Source organism: Castor canadensis, chromosome 6, assembly GCF_047511655.1.
Source record: "Castor canadensis chromosome 6, mCasCan1.hap1v2, whole genome shotgun sequence".
In the NCBI taxonomy this organism is placed as follows: Eukaryota; Metazoa; Chordata; class Mammalia; order Rodentia; family Castoridae; genus Castor; species Castor canadensis.
Genome location: NC_133391.1, coordinates 60,481,598 through 60,508,912, shown reverse-complemented (window position 1 = coordinate 60,508,912; position 27,315 = coordinate 60,481,598). Strand labels below are relative to the sequence as shown.

The 27,315-nt window shown below is 40.3% G+C and overlaps 1 protein-coding gene across 4 annotated transcripts in view; it reads right to left on the bottom strand.

Moving 5' to 3' along the window:
* Window positions 1–27,315, bottom strand: part of Sncaip (synuclein alpha interacting protein) — a 145,432-nt gene that overhangs the window by 40,022 nt on the left and 78,095 nt on the right. For all 4 annotated transcript variants that reach the window (XM_074076562.1, XM_074076561.1, XM_020163909.2 and 1 more), the window contains exons 3-5: window positions 20,506–20,578; window positions 3,922–4,790; window positions 2,127–2,306 (exon numbers count right to left, since the gene is read on the bottom strand). In XM_074076562.1, coding sequence (XP_073932663.1) covers window positions 2,127–2,306; window positions 3,922–4,790; window positions 20,506–20,578 — 1,122 coding nt within the window. The remainder of the gene's footprint in view (window positions 1–2,126; window positions 2,307–3,921; window positions 4,791–20,505; window positions 20,579–27,315) is intronic.

Sequence of the window (27,315 nt, the reverse complement as noted above, 5' to 3'; positions counted from 1 at the left end):
CAAATGTAAATGCTCACTGGCCTTGTAAGCATATTTGTAGGAATGCCCGTCTATGACTATGCCCAATCCTGTGGTCACATGAGACTTTGTCACAGGACTAGATCCTGAATCTACCATCCTGCCTGGTATTGCTGATAACTAATGTGCCTTACCCACCAGGCTAGCGGTTCCATACAGCAGGTGCTACTTCTTCTCTTACGCAAATTTGCATTGTCCAGCACTCACACAGCATCTGGTGGACTCAGTACACACATTGTGGAACTAACTACTGGACCTGACTTTTCCTTCACGATGACTGCTGTAGCTCAGCTGTTTTTGTTTGGGTTTTTTTGGTGACACTGGCGTTTGAACTCAGGGCCTCATGCTTGCTAGGCAGGTGCTCTACCACTTGAGCCACTCCTCCAGCTGTAGCTCAGCTCTTGATCTGACATGGCACCATTTACCACAAAAGGAGTATGGTATCTGCTGAAGTCATGTATTTCTTAGTATAAAATTATTTTCTTTGTTAATTTTTGTAGTCACATTTAGGATTGAGCAAAAAATTTTAATATATAAAATGTTACAGACTGGTAAGTAAAATAAAGTTACAAAAACTCAGCTTTGTATAGACAATATATTAGTGGCAGGGCAGCAATTAATTGGGTTTTTTGGGGATGTAATGTGTTTTCTTTCTTTCTTTTTTGGTGGTACTGAGGTTTGAATGTAGGGTTTCATGCTTGTTAGGCAGACGTTCCCTTGACTTGAGTCATGCCTTCAGCCCTTTTTGCTCTGTTTATTTTGAAGATAATGTCTTGCTTTTTGCCCATACTGGCCTGGACTATAATCCTATTTTATGCTTTCTGCTGTCACAGGGATCACAGGCATGTGCCACCTCCCCTGGCTTGTTTCTGTTGAGATGAGGTTGCAACTTTTTTGCCCAGGTTGGCCTGGAATTTACATCCTCCTGATCTCAGCCTTGTGCATGACTGGTATGACAGAAATGTACTATCATGCCCAGCCACTGGCTGAGATGGGGTCTCATTTACATTTTGCCCAGATTGGCCTCAAACTTGATCCTCTCAATCTTAGCCTCCCATGTAACTAGGATTTCAGGTGTGAGTCTCAGGTGCCTGATAGGTTTTTTTTTTTTTTAATGAGGGTTTTATATGTACTAGCTTAGGTTGATCTGGAACTTGCTATGTAGTCCAGGCTGGCCCCCCAAGAGCTGGGATTGCAGACATACCTCACCATGCCTGGCTAATATGTCCTTTAGTGAATTCAAAAGTAGGTTTCTTTAGCTAGCAAGTTCTTCTAGTCAATATCAATATAATTCCATTTATATAAAAATTATGACTTTTCAGCTCTTAGAAGACACAGCTATTATATAAAGCAAAGTACATATACAGAAGTGCAAGTTGTATTTCTCTGAACTTCACTCCTGGTTTTTTAATAAATATGACTTAATTCCACATTTATTTGCCAAAGGTCTTATTAGTGTAGTAACGATGTGTTTGATCCCACAGAGGCTTCACTACCATGCATGTTTTCTTCTATTATGGTTTCTAAGTTTTAACTCAATCCCAGTTGGCATTAATTTGTATAGTTTTGACAGACAGCATATCGTTCTCTGCAAGAGCTAAATGCAAAATCCACACTGATATTCTAAACAACTCTTGATACTAAGGACATTTAAACTTCAGGTCTGATCCACTGAAGCCCACTTTATGATCTGAAATACTCCCAAGTACTGTCATCCCTTAAAACACGCTTTTCCTCATTGGTCTTGCTCATTACTCTCACATTACAGGAAAAAACAACACAGCCAGGTGTGGTTCTGAAACTGAACTGCAGTCACCATGAGTAACAAAAGTTCTCAGGACTGCACAAGATCATTCTCCTTCCTCTTTCTGGCTGATTCGAAGTTTACCCTCATTGGGCAGAAAGTTGCAACACAGTCTCAAAAGGCTCAACGTGGTTAGTGATGGAAATGACTACTACCTTACATCTCAACATGTTCATTTGCTCTTTGCTTGATAATCCCTCTCTTCTCTCTCCCTTCCAACACTTTAGCTCACAAGGAATCTTAAAATACCAGAAATCCCACTTGGAGCTGTGGGGGCCCCCCCCGCACCAACACGGTCAGTCACCTTGATGGCCAGGCCTGCGGGAGTCAACCTGTGAGTGTTGCGCTCGCTGAGGCAGTCCTCGCCCATCAGAGAGGTGAGGTGCTGCAAGCACTCCACGTGCCCCTGAGATGCAGCGATGTGCAGCAGGTTGTTTCCATTCTCATCGTGAATTTTGTCCAGATTGTCTGCCGCTAGGTGTGGCTGTACAAATAGGAAGAGTAGAAAACTGAAGTCAGTACATCAGAACAAGACACCATGGGGATTTTGCTCTGGGCTCTGGGAAGAAGAGATGAGTTTACAGAAGCTTTGGTGGCAGCAAGGGGATCTAGAAAGTCAGTGTCCCTTGCTATTTATTACTCTTTGTTGTGACAACTTCTGAACATGAGTTCTCAAGAGACAGATCTTTGTGTGAGGCAGGGCAACAGTGCCAGGGCTGATGAACTGTGGCGGCTTCAAGCTGGCTTTCTTAAAACTGCAGTGACATTTATGGAAACTAGCAGGTTCCCTGTCTGTTGCCTCACTTGACTACTAAGTCCTTGAGGGCTGGAGCTATGTTTTATTCCCTGATGTAGGTTTGTCAAGTAGCAAACTCCTTGTTTCAACCACTTGCTTTCCTTTGGATTGTCCAGAACTGGCTGTGACTGCAAACTACATGGACATTGCTGCTACTAGGGCTCACATGGTTGCCTCTAGATGTTGTCACCCTGGTGACCCCTAGGGGCACTTGGAGGTGACTTGGCCTTTGGGTTTTTTGCCTCTAGTGAAATTGAGCCCCAAGTATGAAGTGGTTGACAGAGACTGTTGGCTGACTGAGTGGTGTTGAGCATTTGGGAAATATGCAAACACGGGATGCAAAAAAAAAGAAAGGACTAAACCAAAGAGAGTTAGAGGGAAGAGCCAGGAATTGTTCTATTTTGGAAAAGATATTTTTAGGAGAAGAAAAATGACTATATTGTTTGGTAAAATTGTTCAATCATATTGTCATGTTATAACAACATTTGTGTAATAGACCAAACACATTGTATTTTATCTATGTATGACTTCACACTAAGTAAAATCACATTGACAAGATGCAGCAATGTTCTTGAATGAGACTTTAATGAGTATCATGGTATAAGCCCTGGCTTGCTACTGTGTGATCCATGTCTGGAAGCCAGAAAAGAACAATGCCGGCAGATGGAGTGCTATGTCAGTTGTGCTCTCTCTCTGAGCCTGAACAGAACAGACATTAGTCTGTGTCTGTAGTCTTTGGAAATGCTTCTTCAAGCTCCCTAGACATGCAGAGCTGGACCTAAGTAAAAAGTCCATGTGGGTCACAGGGCAAGCAAGCTCTAGGGTAAACTTCTATCTGCAAATGCTTTTCAAAATTCCTGGTCCAACTCTTCTGAGTAATGACCAGGATAAAACAGAAGACTCTCTGTTCACAGATCTGGCAGGTCTGCCATCAGCAGACCTGCCCAAATAAGTGAGAGCATCGGGAACCATTTGAAAAGCAGAAAGAAAGACGTTAAGATTCAAGTTTTTTAAAAGTGCTGGGCTCTCTTTGTTTTGTTTTTGTTTTAGATTAAATATCTTTGCTCCAGTTGAATTTGTACAAAGTTAAAATGAAATAACACTCCTTCTATAGATATTTTTTCTTTGTATTAACCTCTCAAACTTTTATTTTAAAGCTCAAAAGGTCATATCTCCAAAGTAAAGCTGTAAGATTAAGCAAAAAGTGAAACAAATGTGTTCTTGTTTTGTTATAAATGGAGCTGGTAAGAGAGTGGCCTCTAGATTATTCAGACAGATAGATTTTGAACTAGAGTACACTCACCAGGAGAGATATCTGTCCTTCCTTAACGATGTTCAAGATGCTTTTTACTTTCTGTAGATACTCACTCCTTTCTTCTGGGCCTTGGGAGTTGGGCCAGTTCATGCCATTGACCTGCTCTTCTAGTTTGGGTTCTGTCACTGAGGATGGCAGGTGGAAGGCTCTGAGCTGGCAGTCTGGCATTGTCTTCTCAAGTTTTCGACTCTGTGGGTCACTAAAGGCCTTATTTAAGAAGTCTTTACTCTGGCTTTCTGGCTCATATGTAGAGCCACATTTAATCAGAGGAGGTGAGCTCTCTGAGCCTTCAGTGGAGAGCTTGTTCTGGTCCAAGAGGACAGCTGATGCTTTTCTCAAGTGAGGGCTTTTCACAGGAGAAAGAACACAAAATGGTGTCATAGTGGATGGTGAGTTCTCAGTGCTTCCTGTAGAGCAGGTTTTGCCAGAAAGGCCATTGATGGTTGTGCATAAACCTAAAATTCTCTTTTCTGCAGTCACCTGGGTAAAGGTGGCCAGCTGCTGACTGGATTTAATATAAGGCACGTCCAGAATCTCATCCATGTCAAGGTCATAATGTTCCAGCTCGCCCAGTGCGCTGGTGGGCTCGAAGCTCTTACCTGGCACGCCTCCGACTCCATCTTCAGGGCCAAGCTCCTCAGGCTGGGTTCCCTGGCCAGAATCATCCCCTTTCGGGTACTCCACTTTATGATTCTTTTGGTCATCACTTTCATTGTTCTCCAGAGTCTCTGGCTGATGTTTCAGTGGGGAAACCCGCTTCACTGGGCGGAACTTGCTGTAGACATCAGCAATTCCTGTGGGCTTTTGTGTGTTTGTAATGAGAGTTGAGACGCCACAATTCCAGTTAGAGCTAGAAACTATTTTTTAAAAAATTAAAAGAGGAGACTATTAAATTGGAATGCTGAACACATCTTGGCCATGCAGTGAGACATGGTCCATTCAAATTATGCTCAAATTAAGGCCCTATGTAAGGACTAAAATCAAGAGGACAAACGATTCATACTTACTACTGGAAAAGAGTGGGTGATAAAAGAAAATTATGACATGCTAACTCAAAATTAATTGAAGTAGTAATAATGGTAAGAACAGAAAGTTAAAGGAAAACAAATGTAGGCAGATATTTAGGGTTCTTCATTGGACAGACCTATGTACCTGACTGAATTTAAACATTTGCTACCACCTTGAAAAACAGGGTTAGAGGATTATCTCTGTTAAATAAATTTCCAAAATAAGGGGGAAAGGATATATATGCACACATGTACACACATACACACCTCTAATGCTTCAGATGCCCAAGTAAAGAAAGGGCAAGCTATCCAATACTGCACAACACATGTGACCTACAAGGTGACTAACTGGTTTCCATTAGGTGGTTAGGGAAAGAACAAAAACAATGAGGTGGTCAGGAATTGGCTGAACCACGGGAGCCAAGCCATGGCAGAATTACCCCCACTCTAGACTAAGTATCCTATTCAGTCTTCAGGCAGCAGCATCTTAAGATATTTTCCAGCAGACACCACACAGCGTAATGTACTTACACTTCACCACAGAGCATGCTCTTTAAAACTTAATGCTACCCTCCACTGTTGGAAAGACTGGAAACAAGTGGGGGAAGAGAAAGTTGTAAATGGGGTGGACAGTCTAGTTCTTTTCTCATTTCTGTGCAAGGTTTGAATGAAGTTTGTCTGCTGCTGTGCATTTGACTGTCTGGAGGAGATGGAGGGGAAAACAATACAGCCAGACACATTTGGAGGTAGAAGGTAAGAACCACTCCCTCTCCCAGTTAGCCTCAACACAAAGCCACCTGCTCTGTCTTCTTGGAGCAGGCAGATGACGCAGCAAGTGTCCTCATCTGTGATGGTGCTGTCTCCTCTCTGAGACATTCCTCTGATAAATGACAGATGAGCCAGCACCTTTGAAAGCTTCCCAGCCACTGATATCCAGGCTCCTACTCTTCTCATCCTTAGCTTCTACTGTCCTTTACCAAAGAGACAAGGTTTCATGGCATCTCCTGCAACTAGGGCCCTCCCATCTACCTCTCTTCTTGGGAAAACTGCAGGTGGGAAGGATGAAGCAGTGACACACATGGTCTGTACTGCTGGGCACAGCCGAAGAGTGCAAGAATCTGAGACTGCAGCTTCTGCAACGGGCCCTGGCTAGGACTGATTCCTGGGGTGAAAGGGCTTGTTATTAAAGTTCCCTAAATTTAGGCTACAAATCATTCTTCTTCCTGTTGGAATGTGTTCTAAAATGATTCAGAGACGTTCTGGAACCACGCTAAGGGGATGAGAGTGAATGCTATGTAACTGCGAGTTCTGTCCCCAAAGTGGACAGCAATTTGGCAGTTTCAGGAGGGTCTGCACTATGCAGACCACTGGAGGCCTTTCTGGCCCTGGCACCTTAGAACCTAAGGAGAGAGTACTATGATCTGTGGGGAAAGGGCTGGTTTCACTCCAACATGTAACATGTAACAGAGAATCCAGAAGGGAAGGAAGGTATCTAGATGGCTTCAAACTGCTGCTTCTCTTCCCTTTTCTTGGCTGGAGCTCTTAGTTGTACACAGTGCTTGGCTCAGAACAGACAATTAACAAATACAAGAATGTGAATTTGAATCTCACTTTGTACAACTCATTAAATCTTTTAAAACACACAAAGTGAATCCTTCTGAGGGATTTATAGTTTAATTTCACAGGGGAAAAAAGTCCTGTTAATAAACTCAGAGGAGTGATAATCACCAGGAAAAAAACTAGATTTCCTAAAGTTATTTATGAAATGTAAATCTGCAAAGGCAAAGACTAATTCCAGTTGGTCCCTTCTAAATTTAAGTTTTAAAAAATCTTTTATATGTCCTTTTCTCTCTAAAAATGTGAAGTTATGAAAAATTAAAGTCTGTCAGAAGTTTCTGCCAAGGCATTTTCTCTTCCTTAAGAACACATGGTTATTTACTTACATAAACAGCACAGTGGACATAGATTTATAAGGTGTAAACATGCCTTTAATTTTATTCAACTTTCTAAAAAGCTTTAAATATGGTGGGAAAATACATATTCATAGACATTTCTGAGACACATACTTGTTATAATATTTTATTTATTTGGAATTCTAAACAATGTACATCTTAGAATGTATTAGGAATTCTAAAGCCACATGACATGGGTCAATACAACGAGTGTATTGTACTGATATATTTATGTATTGTAGAAAGTCATGGGTTCAAAAGGGCTACTCTTTTATGTTGGCTTTATTTACATATGAAATTTTTTCCAAGTGATACAGGGAAATGGATACCATATGTTTCCCAGCTGTTTTGTTCTGACAAGAGCCATTAAGAATGCTCTATGGAAATGAATTCTGTCTGAGTCTTATGAAAACACTTCTTTCTACAGAAGGGTCTCGAAACTGAAGGAGGAGTGTCAACATTTAGGCTTGTTGTCCTTCCCCTACTTCAAACCTATAACTCTTTTAGGCTCAGGGTGAGATCCATGCCTTCTAGTCTGAGTCTTGACTGCCAAGAAAAAAAAAACAGTCATGAATTATTTAGTGGGTTTTCGTGAGAATGCTGCAATTTATTGCATTAAATACTTGGATGAGAGGAAGTTTTGTACTATAGACAAAGGAAAAAAATTAATTAATTTCTCCTAAGTTAGACAAACACACAAGAAAAAATGGCTATTAATGACTGGCAAGATTTTCATTTCCAATTCTTTAATATACCAAAAAATTTACTTATACTGCTCTTCTGTTCTCATACTATGATGTTTCTTAGCATCCATGGAAACAAAGTTCAGACTAACCATGGCTATTTGGTAGGTTTTTGAGGCTAGATTTTCTTTCTAGAAATCATGAATAAATTTTATAGCAACAAAATTTAAATTCCTCAAAATTTTTATCTATCTGAGATCTTCACAAGCACCATGAGAAAAGGATCTGTGACTAATTCATCTCTCTGTCCCTCACAGCATCCAGAAAATCGCCTTATCTAAGTAGATTCTTAATGACTTTTTGGTTTTAAATGGGTTCATTTTTAACATCTTATGAAAGTAAGCTTGACTAAAATGCCTTAAACCTATCTGCATGATTGTGTCACAAATTTTGTAAGATGGTCACTAGATAAATGGACATAGCTGATACTGATTTACAGGACACACCAATGTCTTCTAATCTAGCTTTCATATGGAATGCCTCCAAGTGTCAACAAGGAGTCTTCAGTTGCCTGCTAGTCATACACATCCAGCCAAGCTTCCAGCAAGCATTAATGCAGACACAGAATGTGCAAGGATTTGTGATGGGCAGCGTGTTCCAACCAGGGGTCTATCTCTCCTCCTCTCTGCCTGCTTCCTTCCCTTCCCTTCCTTACCCAACACACACTACCCTTTCCCCAGGATGCCTCTGATGCCCTCTGTCAGGTGATTCATCTCCAAGGCATTGCTGATCTTCTGTTTCCTTGGTCCCTGCTGCACACCCCTCAGGCACCATCTTATGGCTTCATCCTAAAGCTCTCTTAAGGCCAGACCCTTGTCTGCATCATCAATGCCCCTACGGGACCACACTGGGACCCTCTCCCACAACCTCTGCAAGGGTTTCCCTGCTTCCGTTGGTCTCCCTTTCCAGCCCTGAGTTATCCCTCATCAACTAAGAGATCTTGCCACTCAAAACCAGTACGAAAACCTCAGGTGGTCCTGTACTTCCTAAACAGTATTTCCCACATGTGGGATGCATGTCCCTGCTGTGTTTAACGATGGCACACAGGAACCATGCTGGATACCCTGACTTATAGAGTAAGAGTGCTATCTACCTTGCAATCCTCTTCCTTCCTCCTAATTATTTTAAGGAGTCTTAAAATTCCTCCCCAAAACTTATAGTCTCCCTTTATTTATTTGTTTTTAAATTTTTTATTGTTGTGGTATTGAGGGTACATTGTGACATTTACCAAAGTTTCTTACAATATATCATAGTTAAATTTATCTCCTCCATCCTCTTTTCTTTATCCCCTCCTCCCATTTCTGGAATAGTTCCAACAGGTCTCATTTTTCCATTTCATACATGAATATTTCCACCACATTCACCCTTTTACATCCTTTCCTTGTATCCTCCCCACTTCTACTGGTGCCAACCCCCAGACAGGACCTGTTTTACCTTCCTGTTCTCCATTCTTGAAAAAAAATCAAAAAACAAAACAAACCCAGTCTTCCTTTAGAAAATGAGGCTGCAGTCCTCAGGCTCAAAGGCCTTCATAAACAAATAATTAACAATGATGTTTTATGTTCATTTTGTTTTTATTTTTGGTGGTCCTGGGATTTTAACTCATAGCCTCCTGCTTGCTGTGCACATACCCCACCACTTGAACCACACCGCCAGCCCTTTTTTCTAGTTATTTTTTAGCTATTATCTCATGTTTTTGCTGGGAGCTGGCCTCAGATAGTGATCCTCCTTCCTATACTTCCCATGTAGCTGAGATTATAGGTGCATATCATACATACCACCACGCCCAGATTATTGGTTGAGATGGAGTCTCACTAACTTGTTTTGGGGGGCTGGGGGCTGGTCTGGCCTTAAGCCTTGATCTTCCCCACTTCTGCCTTCTGGTAGCTGAGATTACAGGCATGAGCCACTGCCCCTGGCCCTTATCACATTTTAATGATGACCCTGAATTTATTGGAAGTAGCACTGGTTTTCTACCTAAAACAGTGAAATGCGTTTTAAAAAATGTGTTTAAAAATAAAGTGCCTTAGAAAAAGATGTTAAATGAACAAAAGGTAGTGTAGAGATGAAACTTAAGGTATAAGGTTTCAAGTTAATACCTAAGTTCTGTAGCAGTTCTTTCATTCTTACTCCAATTTACTTTCTTATCTCAGTGCTCATGATTCCGAAATTGCTACTTTTCCCTGCCCCTCTGTGGCTAAGTTCATATTCCTGGATATGCCTTGCTCTTCCTTTGGTGCTCCTGCCTTTGGACTTGTTCTCCTGCACAAGATTCCATCCAGAGCTCCCCATGGGTGCACTTCCGCTGACTCGACCCAGAACAGCTGCTGCTTGCTTCTCAGAGCCCTGGAAGCAACCTGCCTTACCTGAGCAGGGCAGCTCTGAAGGTGATGTGGCACTCTTGCCTCTCTCCTACAGCTCCTCATGGGCAAAGGTCACTCAAGAACTGAATAACCAGCCCTTTGTCTAGCACAGTACCATAAAGATCTTGGGTCTCAGTGGCCAAATCTTTCAATGAATGAATGAAGGGAGAGAGAAAGAAGGAAAGGAATATGACAGACCAAAGATGCTAAATACAGTGGCTAAAGATGAGTTTTATCACAATGAGTCAGTGTGTCACCCGTGGACATGCTGCTGACTGTTTTGACATGGTGCTAGTAAGCTCTTGAATATGTTCAGACATTCAGAAGATATGTGCATAATGAAGTGCACAAGAAGTTCTAAGGCTCAGTTTCCTCATCTGTAAAATGAAGAGGGTAGACTGTGATTGCTAAGATTTGATCTACCCTTAAATTTCATGTATGGAATGTCTACAAATAACAGGGCTCTTTATTCTGACTGACTCACTATGAAACACTATAATTCTTCTGGATCCATGTCTTTTACCAGATCCTCACAAATTTATAATTATAAGGCTAAGCTGATTGCTGACACAGAACAACTCTTTGGCTCTTGGTTCTGATAAATTAGTATTTTCTTAAGAAGATAATGTACAGTTTGCTGTTGCAATGGTAGATCCAACTTTTAAGACTAAACATCCATGCTGGCTCCTAAAATGCCTATTTATTTTACTTCCAAACATGGAGTTATGTGTTCATATTAGAAAATGTGCTTAAGACATCAAGAAAAGAAAGAAAAGGGCAAGTAAAATGAATTCTATTTTTCATGAGAAACAAAACGGTCACCTTTAGCTGGAATTGCTTTACAGTGCAGATATATACTACACATCCACAGTCACTGGACGTGGCTGCTTGAAGGGCACATCTTCCATGTTTCACTGCATTTCCTTTCACTTGTGCACAGAGCCAGTGTGGTGACAGACAGGTGTATCCATGCTTAGAGCCACAAGTTTCCTTTGTCCCTGAAAACTGAACCCTGAAGTGGACCCGCCTGCTGCAAACACTTCAGCCTCTGTAAGAAGTGATAACAGGTGGCTTCTACCACCTCGTGGTGACAACAGGAAGATGGGATGGTCTGAGTGAGGGCTGCTTGCTGGTTGTTCTTCTGCACTTCCCTTAGAGAACAGAGATGGCTGAGTGAACTCTGGACTTGAGAATTCATCAGGGCATTGTGCTAGGCAGGGTGAACGTGCATGAGAGGAATGCATGCTTCTGGAATGTTCCCAGGTGGTTGTTGCTCATTCATTTCATTGACATCACAGACCCTTACTGAGAGTATCTTGAAGTTGAAGGGGAAGTACAGAGGACTATTTATTCTTATAGAAATGCTAGTTACTGATCTATTCACATTAGGATGTTCGAATGTTGTGGAAAAAGTTTCAATGATTTGGCTTCTAAACTTCTTATCTCTAAGGGGCTATCGATATGAAGCAGCTGTTGTCACTGTGTCAGATTCATGCTTTGTTACTCTCAGTTCTGCCCAGAACCATGCAGACCTACTCAGATAACTCTGTAACCCTTCTATGAAAACTCATTGGAACAGTGAAGTCCTCTAACCCTGGATAGAAAAAAGATACTTCTTTATCAAAAAGTATATTCTATCATGGAATGAGACTCAATATTTTGACAATTTAAATCTTTAGGCTTCAAAAGTACAGTTCCCAGAGAATGTCAATTGGTGGTTCTGAAGAAAGTATATGCTAGCATTATGCTGTCATCTAGAAAGTATGCTGACCTTCACTTCGACATCAGCAGAATTTAGTGAGTAGATTAGGTTTTGTATTCATTCCAGGCCTGTTTACCAGGCTTCCTTTCTTTCTTTCACTCCCTGTCTGTGTGGAATTGTAGATAGTGAAAAAAGACTCATCAAGCAGAGAAGACTGGAGCAAGACAGTTTGTGAGTGGGTTGTGGTTTTGGGCCAGCAGACACACTTACCAGTTTTAACTGAAGGTGGCGATGTTTTACAGAGCTGATCTCTACCCACAAGGACAAAGCACCAAGTCACTGCTGCTCCTTGGTAAGAAGCAGCCGAGGCAGCTGGAACAGACAGGTGTAGGGCTGGAAAATCCCTACTTTTTGCTTCCTATCTTCCTACTGATGGCACTTTATTTCACTTCTCAATATGGAAGGTGTGTCCATGTTAAAAAAAATCAGCTTTGGACACCAAAAAAACAAAGAAAAGCAGGCATGTCTTCATGGAACAAGAGTTGTCTGCTTTTTTCCTTTATTACTTTTTCTATTTTCCATGAGAAACAAGGTGGTAAGGCTATGAAACCTGGACTTATTATGACAGAGATGCACTTTAAGGTCTCAAGAGGAGGAGAGATGGAAGAGCTAGTGCTGGCCTGCAGTCTGCTGGTCTCCTGGCAGGCCCTGGTGTCCACCCACGCAAGCTCCTGTTTCAGCTGTAGAGAGAACAGGCAGGTGGAGTGGAACAAAGCAAAGTTGGAGGAAGAGCAGACAGTGGCTCTTCCTGGACGAATGAGGAAGAGGGCTCAGGTTGCATGTGTCTAACATGCAGGTCACCGGCCTTTTTATCAACAATGAAATGAAAATGCAAATGCAAACATGTTTTCAGAATTCCACAAAATGGCATGTCTTGATTGTAATTTTCCTGAAATGGCCTCTATTTAACACTTTAAAATACCAATATGGTACATTCATATATGGCTTTCTATATTTCTGAGTATAAAGCAAGTGTGACTTGTGGGATTTTCACAAGTCAAGAGCCTGGATGGGTAATTCTTATGTATTCTAGCTTGAAAATAAATGAGAACCTGGGGAATTTTAAGCATTATGTAGAAAATTCCACAGCCTGTTGACTTCTTAACCAGGACTAAGATTCCCTGACTCCAACTTTCCATAACACCAGAGGACCACTTTATCAAAATTAAAACTATTCCCTAAACATGCAATTCATAATTTCTCTATGTGGGTCACATGCAGGTCACAGAATCCCAGCAACCAGTGGTGAACCTGGTCATGCTCCTTTCAGATTCACTTTAACCTAAATCCCAAACTGTGCTCTCGGCCTAATTTTGGCAACCATTTACTATCAAGCTTAGTGGGGAGCAAAGTTGGGTAAGTAGCTTTTAATAACAACTTCCCTTAAAAACAGTTGAGCAACTTTCAACAGTTCAGTGGACTTTCTTGACTGCTTGTCTTTAGTAGCATTCGCCTCACTTTAGATTTATCTTATCACAGAGAATTTATTCTCCCAGCTGGCTAAGGCTGGTGATCTCTTTTTAAAGTAATGGAGATTCAGGATTACAATAAAACATGTTCATATGTGTTAAAGTACTGGTATTTGGCAGAATTTACAGGGCTCGTTCACTCAACAAGCATTTGTTGAACGTCTTCTGTGTACATGGTTCTAGGAGTGCAGAGTTGAATGAGATAGATATAACCCTGTCCAGGTGATAATGCTAGTATACAGACGGATAAAAAAAATTGCAAAATGTGAAGTGATATCCAGGTTAAGTAAAATATATTATGAAATTAACCTATCTGTTTAATGATGATTATTTAATGTGACTACTAGAGAATTTTAAGTTATATATGTGGCTCATATTATATTTCTATTGGATGGTATTTGTCTGGGGAGTCAGGTAAGTCTCCCAAGGAGGAGAACTGGAAGTGAAATGAGAAAGGAAGGACCTTGCCTGTAAAGGAGCAGCACATTGAATGACTGAAGGAGGCTCCTATGTGACAGCAAGGGAAAGGTAAATGGAAATGACAGGCAAGCACACTTGCTCATCCCTCCTGGGGAAGGTCACTCTGGGCCTTGATAGCCACATAAATCATCACCTGGTTTTGAGCAGGGAGAGTCATACTCAGATTTGCATTTTTGAGAAGACAGCTTTGCCTTATCAAGGACAATGGGTTAGAGTTTAGGTGGCTTAGGTCAGTGTTTCACAAACTTGCATGTGAATAAACCATAATCAATGGGGCTGGAGCTAAAGGGACAGGAGAGCCTGCACAGGCTCCTAGTGGGGCTGATTGTGTTGTGCTTGTCCTGGAGCACACTGCAGGTGCAAGTGCTTAGGTGAGCAAGTGCCTCAGAATGACCTGGACTCCTGTAGATGACTCCTGTCTCTGAGAGGACCCTTAAAGTATGAGAGTCTAGAGTTCTATTTTTATTACCTGAGTTTTTCTAGGGCTTTTTTATTTTATTTTGAGGGAAGAATCAGAGCAAAGAAGATATATAGGCAAAGAGATGTCATTTGAAATTAAAAGAAGGAACCCATTTCATATTGAAAGACAAAAGAAGGACATGCCTTCAGTAAGAAGTGGGGTGCTGTCAGATGCTTGGAAGCTCCCAAATTAGAACACCTCTCATTACACACCTATACTTTTGCTTTGGATTGGAAAGGTGGGACAGGGAAAATGTCTTCTCAATACGACAGCAGTCAGACTCCTGAAAAGGAAGACACTGCAAGGCCACACAGGTTAGAGGCACATTGCTTCTATATCGGGATATCCTGTATCTGAGCTCCAGTTCTCCCCTTCCCTTCCTGAACCAGGCTTCCCTCTACACTTCCAGTTTGTCCTCCTGCCTTGCTGTAGGTTTCCCTGCACTCGGTTTTACCAGGAAGAGGTTTCTCTGGTTTCAAGGGTAGGAGATATGTTTCTTAGGGTCTAATAAAAATAAAACAAGGCATGGAACAGAGACTGAATCTCTTCCTCTAAGTTTTCTTTTCCTCACAATCTTTCTTAATTGTGACTTCCTTAACTCCACTGCCTATAAAAAAAACCAGGTTGCTGTGTTGATTACATCTATGGTTAAGCAAAGAGAAGAAATGTCCAAATAAAGACACAATGCACTTGAGCTCTGCCACCACCAGTCCTTTACTTTATCCTTATTTTGATACCATCAGAGTTTTAATTTTTCCTTCTTCCTCCTCCCCTTCTTTTTTCAGACATAGTCTCCCTATGTATCCTAAACTGGACTTGAACTCTCAATCTTCCTGCCTTAGCCTCCTGAGTGCTGGGATTAGAGGTGTGTGCCACCACACCCAGCTTTACTGTAACTTTTCTATCACCTCCCAGCCCCATTTTTACTCAAACTGATTTATATCCTTTCTCTCAGAAATGTAAACAAAGTATTGATGGGCTAAAGGTAGAGATGGTTTTTCTCCCTTGAGACAGTGGAGGCAGCTCTACTTTCAAAGTTCTATGGTCCTTTCATAAATGGCGGCCGTGTGCACTCTGAAGCAACAGAAAAAAAGCAGTTGATGAAATTTCCCTTATGTCATGATTACCACTAAATAAAAAAATATGACTCAAAAAAGAAAACTAAAAAAAATAGTAATTTAGTTTCAGTGGCAATGTTAATTGTAGTTTAACTTTCTATTTTAAAATAATGGATTACATCACCTTTATAATTATAATTTTGTTAAAGAAAATAAAAATAATTGCTTCACGTAATGGATATCCTCATCTAGATGTTTTACCACTTGTAAACTTTCACTGCTGTTGAAGAAACTGAGGTCGTTGTCATAAATGTGAAATTCTTTGCTGCATCGTATTGAAGTATTCATTTTCTTGAATGAGATCTTACAAAATGCATTTCCCTATTCTTTTGCCAGTTTATATTACATAATGTGAAATGGATTAATCAGCAGACTTTTCAATTTAAATTGCCAAGTCAACTTTCACTTTCATGCTTTTAGCATTAAACCTTAATACAAATTGAAAACAGGTTTATATACTTAACATCAGCCAGTACAGCAATGTCTACAGGATAAATTTCATGCCAATTTACTACTTTAAGTGATGGCTAAAATCCTTGAAAATCTTAAAATACCATGTAAGTGTTTGTTGTCATGGGTTCAGGGTTTGTCACAAAATCAGCATGTATGTCTTGCATGTCTAAAAGTATAACAAATTTGCAAAGCTTTAAAATATACATCCAAAATAACTTTTATAAGATACCAAATTTTAAAAACATGTCATTTTTACTCATTATCATACAAGTGATATATGGTTCAAGTATTAAAATTCTTTTAGAATATATTTTCAAAGGTATCACAGGATCATTTATTACAGTTACATAACTGGATTTTCTAACCTCAGCACATCTAAGTTCTTAGATGCAAAACTGCATTAATATTTATTTGCCCTGTTTCATAAGAAGATTGTACAATGAGTTTAGCAGGTACATATTTTGAAAGAATCACAAGACATTTAAAGCATCATGAACTGAAACAAATGTGTTTGAATATCTAATTAACTTTGAAAACTCTAAGTCAATGAAATTGGATGTGTTTTGGTTTGAATATCATATGTTGCCATCAAGCATTTACATCCTCCTTTGGAGAAAACCTTCAGGCAGAGTTAACGACCAATCCTTGTGCTGTCCTCTTACATGAGTACAAGATATTAGGCAGAGAATTTGTGCAAACATTTCACAAATAATTTCCTTCATTAGATGCAAATTTTTCACACGACTCCCTTTTCTGCCAATCTTTGCCTCATTCTACTTCCTACACTTGGTTCACTGGACTCAAGTATTCCCCAGTTGACTCAAATTCATAGTCTCTGGAGACAGCAGAACTGATGTCAGATTCGCTTGCTAGTGCCAATGAAATTATTCACCGTGAGCCTCAGTTTCATCAGTAAAGTGGGCAGTCTAATGGTACTCAGAGAACTAGTTACCGAGAACAGCATTAAGCTTAAGAGGTCACTAAGAAACCTCGGTAGCACTGTGTTCTCAGGCTTCCCACTCCTTTGTCCTTCTTTTCTACAGTTACAAGGAAAAACTAGGGTTGATGGGAGGAAATTTAAGGGACACTGATTTTGCCTGAATAGCAAAATGAATCTTTATGGATGGCTGAGCCATGAGGCTGTGCACCCTTGTCACTGAAGTGATGAAGTCTAGGCTGGACGGCCCAGGGGTGCAATGGCAAGATTCACCTTCACGTGATCTTGCTCAAAAGGCTGAGAAGCCACTTAGAATCACTTTCAAAGATATGGTTGGCTTTGCACTACTTGTTTTTGGTTGTTGTTATTGTTGTTGTTTATCATCTAGAAAATGTTTTATTTGTAAATAATTTAAAAATTTTCATTACAAATAAATTAACATGGTCATTGCAAAACTAAAAATAGCACCCAAACCAGCTGTAGACCCTTCACCCACATTCATCAGCTGCCTACATTTTACTCATTTACCTTAGTTTCTCACTTGGTCTTCCAGACTAGATGATTTTTAAAGTCCCTTATCTTACTGGAATTATGATTCTACATGCCGAGGCTTCTTTCTATGTATAGGTTAAGCATCCTTAATCCCCAAACCCAAAATCTGAGATACTTTGGGCCCTGACAGCATTTATGCTCATGAAGCTTCTGATTTCAGAGCATTTCATGTTTTGGATATTTGTATTTAGGATGTTAAACCAGTTGAGTCTATGCAAAAATTCCCTAATCCAAAAAACTCCCAAATGTGAAGTACATCTGGTTCCAGGCATTTTGGATAAGGCTTGCAAACCCTGTGTTAGGATTTTAGAAAAAGTGGATCCCTGCTGTAGCACTCACTATTCTTTCCTGTACCTGGCAGAGTCTGCTACCTATCTGCCTGGCTTTACCTCTGGCCCTGCTCATTTTGATCTCCAAGCAGAAGCTATGCTGTTTGATTTTCTTATACTTTCTAAGCTCATTCCTGGCTCAGGGACTTTGCACTTGCTTGTTCAGTCCTCTTCACTGCCCTTCACCTGGGTGGGTGGTCAAACATTCCCTTGCCCTCATAAGCCCTTCCTCACTCCTGCCCCAACTCCTACAAGTTATGCTACCACATTTGCTCAGGTGGCCTCTTATCACTCTCTTCTATGCTGTTTGCTTGCCTTTGACTGTCATCCCCACTCAAACATAAGCTCCATTAGCACCAGGCCTTGCCTGTCTTCTTTGCTGTCACTGCTTGGTTAGAGAACACTCAGCAAATATGTGTTGTGTGAATAAATAAAGAACAAATGAGAACTTCTTGTCAAAGACTTGTTAACAGAAGGACATTAGGATTTGACAACTTGCCCTAAAAGAAAGTGCTTAAAGTACTTTAGGAAGGTAAAGACATATTCTAAGGCTTAGTGAACCCTAGTAAAGAACCGTCAGTAAATGGAGGATTCTCCATCCTAAAGGTGATGTGGACTTTTCTCAGAGACCAAAATGTCTTCTGCTGCCATCAATTTGAAAACACAGAAATTTGCTAGACCTCCAGAAGCAGTACTTTTTTAGGTGGTTGATACAAGAAAGTCAGGGAGTGGAGAGAAATGACTGAGAATGTCTCAGTTCTTTTAGAAATGGGCTCTGAAAACTTTATCACACTGAGATTTCTCTCGATGTCACAGACAATTCTTTCACAGGTGAATTTCCCATGTGTTCCTTTTCCTAGGATTACCCTTCATCTATTAGAATATGGTTGGCTTCCCAGCCTCCAAATGGTCTTTCAAATTGGAGTTGTATATATATCATTCCTTGATCAAGAGCTCTGAGTCTTACATCAATTTCCTGCCAAATTTAATGACTGTTCACTATCTTAAACATTGGGTCTCTACAATGGATGAAGTTTAAAAGTTTCTGAACTTGAAATTGACCTCCTCCACCACCACAGAAGAAAAGGCTAACATGACTTATTGTAGAAGTGGAAAGACCTGAAGAGAATGGAATAAACCAGATGCAGGAAAAATGATTGTTAAGTTTCTGTTTGTTCCCTTTACTTGGTAGGAGTAGTGACTTAACAGTACTAAGTCCAGCTGTCTGAGATGCAGTATGTACAATGCAGAGGAGAAGAGACCCTAGGAACAGACTTGCGGGAGTCTGAGTTCCAGCTCTGGAACTTAATCACTGCACGACTCTGGAAAGATAGTTAACTGCTGTTTCTCAGCCTGCTCATCTATAATACAAACATGCTGGTATTACTTAACTCACAGGGATGTTAGGATTCACTGAGTTAATGTAAGGCTCTCACATTTGCAATACGTACTTTAGTACTAATGAAATATTTGGTGCTGTTTTGTCTCTCTTACTCCCCATCCCCAATTAAAGAAGAAAGAAAATCTTGTATGTGGAAGTGCCTTTACATACAGTACCTAACAATAGCTGGATGTCATTGGTAGAAGAAGTTTCTTCTTTACTTTACAGACAATTAGTCACAGGCTCAAAGTCACGTTGCTGATGAATAGCTGAATTCTAACTTGAACCCAGGTGAGGCACTGAGGCTGCTGGCCTCTCTGCTGCAGGCTGCAGCCTGTGCTACTGAGCACAGCCACTACTTCATCATTGAAAAAATGCTGCCCTAAGGAGACACATCCTGAAAAGGCTTACAGCCCAAAGCCTCAGTTAAACTACAGAAACTTCAGTGTTTTTGAAATATAAAGTGAGTAAAAAACTAAGGGTAAAGGAAAAGTTTTGAGCTTAAAACTATCTTCTGTGATATTTCTGACCCAAACATTGATGCAGTACTTCCACTTACACACATGCACACAAAAACAGGGAGATAAACAAACCTAGAAAGACTAATTATTTTCCCTGTCTCATCTAAGCAAAATGTCAAAAGAAAACAAACAGTCCAGGGAAAAGTAAGTTAGCTGTGCAAAATCCTTTCAGTTAGAAACCTAGAATTCTAGTAGCTATATAGGTAAAATACATCTATTTATTTTTAAACATGATACACATAATTTGAGGATTATCACCAGCTATGGTGCTTAGAACTCTCATTATTATCATAAGAGCTCCAGTTTTGGCAAGGTTAATGGTGATGCCTTAGTGTAATTACTTGGAAAAACTAATATTTCATAGTTTAATACCATGCTACAATTCCCATCAATATCCTTTTTTATTTTCATTTTTGCCCATCATAGAGAGAAAAGCAGAGGTTTAATTTGATTTACAGAGGGGAAAACAACCCTAAATGTACTTTTTTTTTTTGGTCAGGGGAGAGGGTGCAAGGAGAAAGGTCGACCAGCTGGTTTCCATCTATATGCCAAGATTCTGTTTAGTTTACACTATTAAACTCCAGAGCTGGGCTTTAGTCTTAACGGTTACAGTATGCCTTACTGCAGATTCTCTCACATCCCATCCCCAACAGGGCTTCTAGACTTTGGGGAAGCACCATCCCCAGGCTGGTTGTTGCTATGTGGGTAGTAAATGCATCCAACATTTTTTCATTGGCGCCTGCATCATTATGTTTTGTCACCAATGGTTTCTTGGGTTTTCAGTAAATTGCTGCATATGCTGTGGTTCGGAGATGCCAAGACAATCTACATTCATCCATAATCAGCCAGATCTTCATTAGGACCTCTCTGTCCTGTTACCCTTTTGTGGATGACCTAACATCTGTTGAGAGTAGTGGGGAGGGCTTGTGAGTGAAGAAACCAAAAAAGGAAAAGAAAACACTGGGCAACCAGTGCAAGGGAAAAACACTTTCCAGGAGGCTTCACACTAAGTCAGGAAGGTGGAGAGGTGAAGAGTGAAACCTACCTGATCTGTCTTCGTTTTGTGAGTCACATCTTCGGCACAGCTCTGGGATGGTCTTGAGTGATGTAACTGAATACTGAATGGGAAGCCAGAAAAGAAAAGGTGTAAAACAGCAATTGAAACTGAGAGCATTCAATCAAATTATCCAGAAAAAGAAAGAATATAAGAGGTGATATTTGAGTACAGCACGCATTTTCAGGAAGTCTAACTCACTGTACCCCAGATGGGTGCCTGGTGGTCTGGCATCCTATACTCTTCCTAGAAGCATCTAAGCAGATAAAGACTTAAAAGAGGCTGGCAGACCTTCTTCAACTAACAAGATAGGGAGTATCCAGCAAATATTCTCTCTCCCATCACTTCTACTTGTAGAACATGGAAGAAAAATCTGACCTTGAGAGTTTCTAGGAAATGGTCATTATATGTGCACTCTGAATCCTAAGAGCCAGTTAAAAGCCAGGTGGAGCAGCACCGAGCTTCCTGCAACATCCAGGACAGGCAGGAGGCCTTGTCTGTGCTGATGCTGACTGGACTATGCTAGAGAGCCTACTGTTGCAACCAGCTGCCAGTTTTACTGCTGAGCATCTGTAATCTCCATGGAAATACCAGGGTAACATCATAAGGAGCAAGAAGAGCATGGTTCTCTGTTTGAAAGCTCATCTGTTTCACGTATAGATTAGTCTGAATGGAAAGAAACCATATTTCAGTCTCTGTCCCAGTACCAACTCAGGGGCTGACTATCAAGATAACAAATTATGACACCAGGTGGCACAAAATCAGAGGAGCTAAAACAAATGTAAAATCAATAGCTATGATTTATGGGAACATTTGATACCAATCAATCTTTCTTTAGAGAAGGGTGTTTTAAAACAAAATAAATAGGATGAACTCTTTCTGTAATAAAAGATAAATCAGGGATTGTCTTCAATTGTACTCATACTTTAATTTGTAAAACGCAGCTTGCTAAAAATATTTTGCTCTATATCTCTAACAGCAATGCTTACATAAATGAGCATGTATCAGGGATTACTGCTCCATTACAAAATTTGGAGGAATTGAGAAAAAGCATTTAATCTAAAAGAAAAATGATCAGGGAAAACTCATTAGGATTATTCTGTGCTCAGGAGTGAGGAATGTGTAATTAGAACACATTTTTCAATACAAATGTACTCTAGTTTGTGTGATGTGGATAGATAAAGCAAAGCCTCTGACATGGAGACCCCCCAGTGCTTTCCACAGGATGTCAGCACAGCAAGACAGAGGGAGGAGGCACTAGTAGCTATTGTCAGTTTGCCAACTGCACTTCACAAACAAATTTCCAGTATTTTTCAAGTGAAAAATGAACTCTCCAATGGCTAATTAGAGAAATTACTCTTACCTGTCTGATGCAATAACATCCTGTTTATGTGGGCATTCCTCAGAGGCTGCAGGTGCTTTAGGAAATTCACTACAGATGCAGAGGGAGGAATGACTGCCTCTTAATTCAAAAATGAATCCCAAGCTACTTTTTCCTTCTACATTATGTTCTTTGGGGGTCAGGAATAATGCAGGTAGAGAAGATGATTTTCCTGGAACTAAGAGGGTACCTTATGTTTCTGGCCAAATACAAACTCTCTAAGGAATCTGGTAGGTCCTGAGACCAGCTGGTACAGGTTAAATAATTACACAGCCCATAATTCAGTTAAAATTGGGCCTTTTCATTTGGTTGCTGCACACCCCATGAAACACCCTTTGGCAAAGTCTAACCCCTTCTCCTTTTTTTTTTCTTTCACTTTTCTTCTGAGACAGAATTTTAGAAAAGGTGAAAGTTAAGACAGATTATGTTTAAATAGAGTTAATGATAAATTCAATACAGTTTGCTCACTGGGCCTAATGACATACATCTGATTAAAATGGGTAACCTGCTACCTGCACCTGCAGGCACATGCATCCTAATTCCCATCCCTAAGTCAGACATACTAGAATATCTGATTTATTAGATGTAGTTTCAGCAATTACCATTTGACCACAAAGGTCTGCAGTGGACAGTAAATTTTAATTTGATGAGGTTTAAATTTGAACAGCACTCCCTGGCAGGTGTGGGGACCCACTCACAGCAACGCCCGCTGCCTCAGTCTTCCTCATATGCTGCAGTTTTGCCCCTCCACCCACAGTTGCGGTGAAGGCAAACATTTGAACTCTTCACATCACAACTTAACCACTTGAGGAATGATGACCTTGAAGAAAAGTTATGTGCTGCTCCTGGGAATGGAAATAATGTATGCTGAAAATTTAAGTTTTGGATAAATTTAAAGTGTATGGAATAATTCAGCAGTGGCCCAATCTATGCTGTGAGCAAATCTATCATTCTTTATAAAGGCACAAGAGAAAAGAAACTTGTGGATTTGTTTCAGTAAGTACAAACACTGCAGTTGGATAGAAGTCAAAGCTTATGAAAATGCTATAAAGACATTTGTGATGTGAGTACCTGCAAAAAACCAACCTGCAGACACATTTTCTTATTTGCAAATGTGGGAGCACATGATCAGGAAGCCTCCCTTGCAAGGGTTGTGCTACCATCTGGGGGCTGAAATGGAAGGTTTCGCAGACCTTCATCCCAATTCACAGGACAGATGGCCTTTTATAAGGAGCTGTCAGATCCCAACCTACCTCATTCTGAGGACAATGGCCAGCAGTAACAACTATCACTTTGCCCCTCTCAGAACCAAAGCCCCAGGCATCTGTCCTGCCTCATGTCCTGCAGGCCCAAGTTTTGTAGCCAGTCCCCTTGATTCCTTTTATCCTCGGGGTGATAAGGAGAGAAGACTTGCAGTAACTTGAAAAGCCTTCTATTTCCTTTCACTATGTTACCCTACTTAATCCTTCTCTAGAATGCTTCCAGAGGTTACTGCCAGTGGAAATGGTCTTTTTGACCCAATCCTCTTTTCCACTTCCCCACCATGTCTCAACAACTGTTCCAGCTTCTCCAATGTCTCTGTACATCCCAAGTCTCACTCTCCTTTTATTCCTTTTCTCCTGGTCCCCCTGGTCTGCAATGTGTTCCTCTATCTGCACAAATACCACTGTTCCATAAGTCAGCTTATGTTCTGCCTCCTCCGTGAGTCCTGGCTGATTGTGTCAGTCCTTCCTGACCTTTCTCTTTGGCTTTGGTTGTGCTTGCTTGCTTTCTCTGTGTAAGTGTGGGCTCCCATGAGCAATTAAGGGAAAGGATATCTTTGACTCCTATATAAGCAATGCACATAGGGACTGATTAATGGTTTGACTGAAATACCAAGAGGTACATACATCTTACTAAACCATGGGCATAATATTATAGATGTTCAAAGGAGCTTTCCCATGCTTATGTGTTAAGAGGGAATTTCCTCCAAGCCTTCGTCGTATTGGTATTAGAAATTAATTAGGTTTCCAGAATGCAAATTTGACATAAGTATATCTCTGTTTCAAATCCTTTAGTGGCTCTGCACAGTCCATAAAACAGAGACCATGTGTCATCTGGAAGGAGTTCAGCCTCACCCCTCACTTTTGTGCACCTCTCTTTGATTGTGGCAATTACACTGTTTTAGTTGCCTCTGCCTTTAATGTATGCTAATCTATCTACATAGAATGCCATTCTACCCACTTCACTAGACAAACTTAATTCTTCAAACTTTGCCTGGGCATCATTTCTGCATTTTCCCTGACTCTCCCAGATGGAAGTAACACCAGCTTTCAAGCTGTGGTCTCTGGACCAGTGGTATCAACATCATCCAAGAATTTGTTAGGAATTCAAATTCTTGGGAGCCAACCCAGAGCTAATAAGTCAGGAACTCTGAGTGTGGGGCCCAGCAATCCATTTTTTTTACACAAGCCATCCAGGGGATTCTGACGCTCATATGTCCACTACAAAATCTATCACATTCCATTTCATCTATATATTTATATAAATACTTCTCTGATTCCTGTGGGAGTGGACAGTATTTTATCAAGGAAACTAGGCACTTATTAAACTGAATAAAATGAATTCACTAAAGCGCATGACTTTAGTGGCAGCAGTAATAACAGTACTAATCTTAGAAAATCTTAGAAAAACCATAATTATAAATCTAGTAATGAATAATGGAATATTTAAAAGAAAGAAGCCACTCCTAATATATTAATAATATCAGGTCTAGGGATGCACAGTCTTTTGTGTTTTGGGTAGTACTCAAGTTTGACCTCAGGGCTTCACATCTGCTAGGCAGGCCCTGTACCACTTGAACCACTCTGCCAGTGGCTCCAGCCTTTTGTCTAAAGGAAACGGATATGGAGCCACAAGATCTGAATTCAAGTTATAGCTCTGACACTAACTGTGATCCTGGACAAGTAAATCATTTCGTATCTCTGGGGCTCAGTTTCCTTATCTGTAAAACACAGATAATTATACGAGATAATGAAGGTGAAGTCACTGTGCAAATGTTAAGTGCTGTGGGCATTTTTGTCTCTTTTCTCTACCCTGTTTTCTGTGTATCTTACAGCCTGCACCTCCCATCTTCATTCCTGACAGGATTCTAAGCCAGTAGAACAAAACTTTAGGGGCTGAGCTGGGACTGGAAATGAACAACAAAGGTGGCTTGGCCTATCCCAGCACATTATTTGGCTTAATCTTTGTTCTTTCTTCACCCAGGAGAGTTTGTGGCTGATAGCCACTGAAAATTCAGCTTCACGAGATACATAGTTGATGGGACACAAGAAAACCCTACACATCCCAGTCCGCACCAGTTTTGTCATTCAGCCATGCAAAACAGTGAACACGCAAAGGATTCCCAATGACAGGGCGATTTTTACATTTGTCTGTGGGGATCTCTGACCCCTAGATATTGTTCAGGACTGAAAAACTTTGGTGCTCACTTCTGAAAACTGGAGCCAGTTGGGTGAACTTAAGCAGACATGACTTAAATGGTAATGAGCCACAGAAAATGAAAGAACAACATCCCAAGTACCTTTTCAAGCTAGAGACTTTTAAGTAACAAAGGTCCCATTAAGATTCTGAAAGAAACAAGTGAACCATCCACTCAACAACTACCATTAAATTCATGATTTTTCATACAGCTTTCTAAATTTCAGGTTGGTATCTTAACAATCACCCAATAAAACAATGAAAATAAAGAGTGTAAGAAAAGCAGGCAGTGAAAGCAGATGCATAGCTAAAGTGAGATTTTCAGAGCACAATTTTTTCTAAAACTTTTTCCTTCTCTTCAGAAGACTGCACATCCAAGTCAGAAAGGATGTCCTGACTTGAGGTACCTCTGAAGATGTGGCACCAACAGTCCACTCCTGCATCAACAGCTGTTGGTGTGTGCTGTTTCTCTTCTCCTGTCACCTCAGAACTCTCCACTACACCATCCCCTTCCCTCCTTCTTCTCAGCCTCTCTCTCAATACTGGTTCTCTCCAGGGATCCTGTAAAAATAAACAAGCACCCCTGCCACCTAGGGATGCTCTGCCTTCCTGACTGACCATGGGCTTTCCTGCTAATGTTCATCAGCCATCTCTTTAAAAAGATCTGCCTTTGTTCTTCTCTGTTCCCTGTCTCTGCATTGCCTCCTCAACATCCAGGGTTCTACCCATAGACACTGTGTTTAGTATGGCCACTGGAAAACCCAGTGGACTTTTCAACCCTGACTTTCATAATGACCTATTTGCCATTATTGACCAGTCCCTTCTTAAATTCCTTAAATTCTGCTCCCTTTTTTGACTCCTTTAGGTTTTATCTTTTATCTCTGAAAACCTCTTTCCAGTATCTTTGGTTGAAGCCTCTTTTTGCCTCCCACCACATGGATTATACTTCTGTACAGTCTCTTTCCACATTTCTCTTTTTCATAGGTGACTTAACTGTTCTCATTGTCTCCACTACCATAGAACCGAAGCAGATGATCCACACTGTAATGTATTTATCCCATGATGCTTTGATTATACTTCTTTTCACTAATTAGGATCCACTAATGAAAACTATTGTAATAAATCCTATTATCAAATGCATTTGATTTTTGTCCTGGTTTCTTATTTTTGTCATATCTTCCAAGATGATTTAAAAAAATAATAACAAAACTCTTTTATGCTAGATATTATTGTGGTTAGTATTTGAGAAAACTCAGTAACTCTTTGTTTGATTATTTTTAGAGTACACCAGAACTACTATATATGATACTGATGTAATTAACATAATGTGTACTCAGGCAATAGGAGAGGGTCCACATTGGCAAAGGAGGTGAGAGCACAGTACTGAGTGACTTCCTTCTACTGTGATAATTAGACATGGTTCATCTAAACCAGATCTAGTGAACTGGGAGGAAAAGGGCAACCAAGTGGTCCAGCAGAAGCTATTTTTACCGCAATGATTATACACACGTCTTCTGGAGCCAGAATGCCTACATTATATCCTGGATTAAGCATTTTACATCTAATCTTAATTGTGTAATTTGATTGATTAAGACAAGATAATAACTGCACTTACATCAGAGTGCAGCTGTGAAGATTATGAGCTAGTAATGTAAAACATGAGGATTTATGTCTGATACATAGTAAGTGTTTAACGGATGTTTGCCATTACTACTATTTACATTTATTTTTTATTTTATGATATTAGGGGTTAAACCCATGTGCTTTTGCATATGCTAGGCAAGTGCTCTACTGATGAACTGAGTCCCGGTTCTATCATATACATTTTAAAGTATCAAAATAAGCACTAAAAAGTGAAGCCAAAGTAAATGAAATTTTATTTATAAGTTATGAAAGAATTAAAAGAAAAATTCATCCATAAATTATGTTCAATACCACTGGTGGTCTAGTTTTAATTGTGA